This window comes from Micropterus dolomieu, linkage group LG21, assembly GCF_021292245.1.
Source record: "Micropterus dolomieu isolate WLL.071019.BEF.003 ecotype Adirondacks linkage group LG21, ASM2129224v1, whole genome shotgun sequence".
NCBI lineage: Eukaryota > Metazoa > Chordata > Actinopteri > Centrarchiformes > Centrarchidae > Micropterus > Micropterus dolomieu.
Window position 1 is genome coordinate 35,784,376 of NC_060170.1, and position 4,063 is coordinate 35,788,438.

Consider the following 4,063-nt stretch of genomic DNA (forward strand, 5'->3'; position numbering starts at 1 on the left):
GGTACGACCCGGCTTCCAGGTACGACCGTCTTCCAAACGACCGTCTTCCAAACGACCGTCTTCCAAGTACGATCCGTCTTCCAAGTACGACCCGTCTTCCAAACACGACCCGGCTTCCAGGTACGACCCGGCTTCCAGGTACGACCCGGCTTCCAGGTACGACCCGGCTTCCAGGTACGACCGTCTTCCAAACGACCGTCTTCCAAGTACGATCCGTCTTCCAGGTACGACCCGTCTTCCAGGTACGACCCGGCTTCCAGGTACGACCCGGCTTCCAAACACGACCCGTCTTCCAGGTACGACCCGTCTTCCAGGTACGACCCGGCTTCCAGGTACGACCCGTCTTCCAGGTACGACCGTCTTCCAAGTACGATCCGTCTTCCAAGTACGACCCATCTTCGAGGACTATCAACACGCCTCCTCCACGTGCGGCGCAGCTGGTTCTGTGAACAGAATTGCGCCTTTATATAACGTAGCCTAGGTAGAGAGACGGTAGAGAGACGGTAGAGAGACGGAAAGAAACGGGACACGCTGACATGTTTCCAGGAACGTTAGACCTGTGAGAGTAATTGAGAGTCCCCAGTGTCCCCAACAGTTCCCAGTGTCCCCTACAGTCCCCCACAGTCCCCAGTGTCCCTTACAGTCCACCATCCCCTACAGTCCTCAGTGCCCCCACAGTCCTCAGTGTCCCCACATAGTCCCCAGTGCCTCCAAGGTCCCCCACAGAGTCCCCAGTGCCCCCCGGTGCCCCACAGAGTCCCCAGTGACCTCAAAGTCCTCCACAGTCCTCAGTGACCCCAGTCCACATGTCGATCTGCATCGATCAGAGTTTCTAAAACTGGTCCTGGCAAACACAAGCGCAAACAGCTACACGTCACTTAAACTCTCTTTATTACAAAATAATTACTGAACATTTTCTTTACAGAAGCTTAATGATGACAACAAAAACAAACAACACATTGTTTAGTGCAATTTCTTCCCTCTGAGATACCTGAACGCCCCACAGAGCTCCAAATGATTCTGTTAAACCTGCAGGGTTCTTCGCCTTCACGTCCCTGCGCATCACATTTTATACTGATCTTCCTTTAAGCAAAAACAGCTTCACCTCAGCAATGTGAAAATCCTCCTGCAGACTGAAACTTGATTTAAACAACACATTACTATTTAGTGCATTCAAGGACACACTGCTGATTTATGAGCTTTGTTATCAGAACATCTAACTTGGACCCAAAAACTCAGCCGGCTCTCTGAGTCCTGCGGCTGTCCAGAGAGAAAACCATTTACTTTAAACCGTCTCCAACCTCAAACTGACTTTTCATTTTCAACTCATCCAACATGTTGGCTGAGGAACAGAACACTGGACTGGTCCGGTCTGGAGCGGTCCGGTCTAGAGTGATCTGGTCGAGGTCGGTGGAGGGCGGGCTGGTGTTGATTCCAGAGAAGTGATTGGCTGGAGCTCCGGACCCATCACGCAGCAGCAAAGATCTCTGGAGAGAGACATAGAGACTGATCAGTGAGTCTGTTCAGGTCTTCATGGTACAGAACAGATCCAGGTCCCATCGGTGCTTAAAAGACACCTTGAAGAATCCTCTGATCGTCTCCACCAGCTTACTTTTTAATAAATATTTTGTTCAACATTTGATAGTTTGCTGTAGAACGCCAAACTTTTTGTCCCGCCCTATCCAGGCTGTGATTGGTCGGTAGACGAAAAGAGACACTGACATGAGCTTTATGAAAAATGACAAAAGGCAGCGATGCAGCTAACATTAAATTGCCAGCGTGCCAAACCTTCTTTATCTTCTTCCTGTTTTCTTCTGTCTCACTGCTTCAGCTGCCGACGACGCCTCTCTGTCTCGCACCCTGATCCATCAGAACTCCAATCAGAAAACAAACATTTTAAAAGCTGTTGTCATCTCGCTGACAGACCTGACAAAGCATGACTTCATATTTTTAACAAATCTGCATCATGGTGTCGTTATTTAAGCATAAGTTTGATCCGTTTCTTGCAACTAAATCCCTGCTATGTTTGTTTTGGGTTCAGACAGCTGTAGTGATGGTGAGTTGTGTTTTTTCGCGTCATCGTGTGATGTGTCGTTGAGAAGCGAGAAAAGACACGTGAGGATTAAATTTGAGTTTGGTCTGAATACACAGTAAGAAGAACCGATAACTCACCTCAGCTTTCCTCCGTCTTCCTCTTTCTTTGATGTTTTTTAACTCCTCCTCCTCGTCATCCACCTCCTCCATCTCCTCCTCCTCACTGGATGGGCGCGTTACAGTCTTGTTTGTGATTGGCTGCATGGTGGCCAGGAGGGCAGGGACAGTGAAGCAGGACAGGAAGCGGATTTTCAGCAGCTGGTAGGCGGGGTTATCTGAGAAACGCTCCGCCACTAGCTGACGCACCGTTGCCACAAGCTCCGCCTCCTCCTCCTCCAGGTGGGTGGAGCTGACAGCGGGAGCTGCAGGAGGACAAAACAAACAAAAGGTTTTCGGGGTTAATCAGACCTGCGAGCGCCATTTCATACAACATTTAAGGTTTGTTTGACACATAGAGGAGGAAGTGAGGACAGGTGTGTCGCCTGATGTGTTTGTTGCCTGGTGTGCGTGTCGCCTGGTGTGCGTGTCGCCTGGTGTGCGTGTCGCCTGGTGTGCGTGTCGCCTGTTTTGTTTGTTGCCTGGTGTGTTTGTTGCCTGGTGTGATGCATGGTGTGTTTGTTGCCTGGTGTGCGTGTCGCCTGGTGTGTTACATGGTGTGTTGCCTGAGGTGATGCCTGGTGTGTTTGTCGCCTGGTGTGTTACATGGTGTGTTGCCTGAGGTGATGCCTGGTGTGCGTGTCGCCTGGTGTGTTACATGGTGTGTTGCCTGAGGTGCGTGTCGCCTGGTGTGCGTGTCGCCTGGTGTGCGTGTCGCCTGGTGTGTTACATGGTGTGTTGCCTGAGGTGATGCCTGGTGTGCGTGTCGCCTGGTGTGCGTGTCGCCTGGTGTGTTACATGGTGTGTTGCCTGAGGTGATGCCTGGTGTGTTTGTCGCCTGGTGTGTTTGTTGCCTGGGGTGATGCCTGGTGTGTTTGTCGCCTGGTGTGCGTGTCGCCCGGTGTGTTTGTTGCCTGGTGTGTTTGTTGCCTGGGGTGATGCCTGGTGTGTTTGTTGCCTGGTGTGTTTGTTGCCTGGGGTGATGCCTGGTGTGTTTGTTGCCTGGGGTGATGCCTGGTGTGCGTGTTGCCTGGTGTGCGTGTCGCCTGGTGTGTTATATGGCGTGTTGCCTGGGGTGATGCCTGGTGTGTTTGTTGCCTGGTGTCTTTGTTGCCTGGTGTCTTTGTTGCCTGGGGTGATGCCTGGTGTGTTTGTCGCCTGGTGTGCGTGTCGCCCGGTGTATTTGTTGCCTGGGGTGATGCCTGGTGTGTTTGTTGCCTGGGGTGATGCCTGGTGTGTTTGTTGCCTGGTGTGTTTGTTGCCTGGGGTGATGCCTGGTGTGTTTGTTGCCTGGGGTGATGCCTGGTGTGCGTGTCGCCTGGTGTGCGTGTCGCCTGGTGTGTTATATGGCGTGTTGCCTGGGGTGATGCCTGGTGTGTTTGTTGCCTGGTGTCTTTGTTGCCTGGTGTCTTTGTTGCCTGGGGTGATGCCTGGTGTGTTTGTCGCCTGGTGTGCGTGTCGCCCGGTGTATTTGTTGCCTGGGGTGATGCCTGGTGTGTTTGTTGCCTGGGGTGATGCCTGGTGTGTTTGTTGCCTGGTGTGTTTGTTGCCTGGGGTGATGCCTGGTGTGTTTGTTGCCTGGGGTGATGCCTGGTGTGCGTGTCGCCTGGTGTGCGTGTCGCCTGGTGTGTTATATGGCGTGTTGCCTGGGGTGATGCCTGGTGTGTTTGTTGCCTGGTGTCTTTGTTGCCTGGTGTCTTTGTTGCCTGGGGTGATGCCTGGTGTGTTTGTCGCCTGGTGTGCGTGTCGCCCGGTGTATTTGTTGCCTGGGGTGATGCCTGGTGTGTTTGTTGCCTGGGGTGATGCCTGGTGTGTTTGTTGCCTGGTGTGTTTGTTGCCTGGGGTGATGCCTGGTGTGTTTGTTGCCTGGGGT

General features: G+C 52.6%; 1 protein-coding gene across 4 annotated transcripts in view; it reads right to left on the minus strand.

Annotated features, from left to right (window-relative positions):
- Positions 1-874: 874 nt before the first annotated feature.
- Positions 875-4,063, minus strand: part of snapc4 (small nuclear RNA activating complex, polypeptide 4) — a 30,004-nt gene continuing 26,815 nt past the window's right edge. For 3 of the 4 annotated variants that reach the window (XM_046034764.1, XM_046034763.1, XM_046034761.1), the window contains exons 21-22: positions 2,173-2,456; positions 875-1,487 (exon numbers count right to left, since the gene is read on the minus strand). In XM_046034764.1, the coding sequence (XP_045890720.1) occupies positions 1,281-1,487; positions 2,173-2,456 (491 nt within the window). In that variant the 3' untranslated portion in view covers positions 875-1,280. Of the gene's footprint in view, positions 1,488-1,788; positions 1,875-2,172; positions 2,457-4,063 lie in introns of all 4 variants that reach the window. The other variant, XR_006822453.1, reaches the window with a different exon arrangement.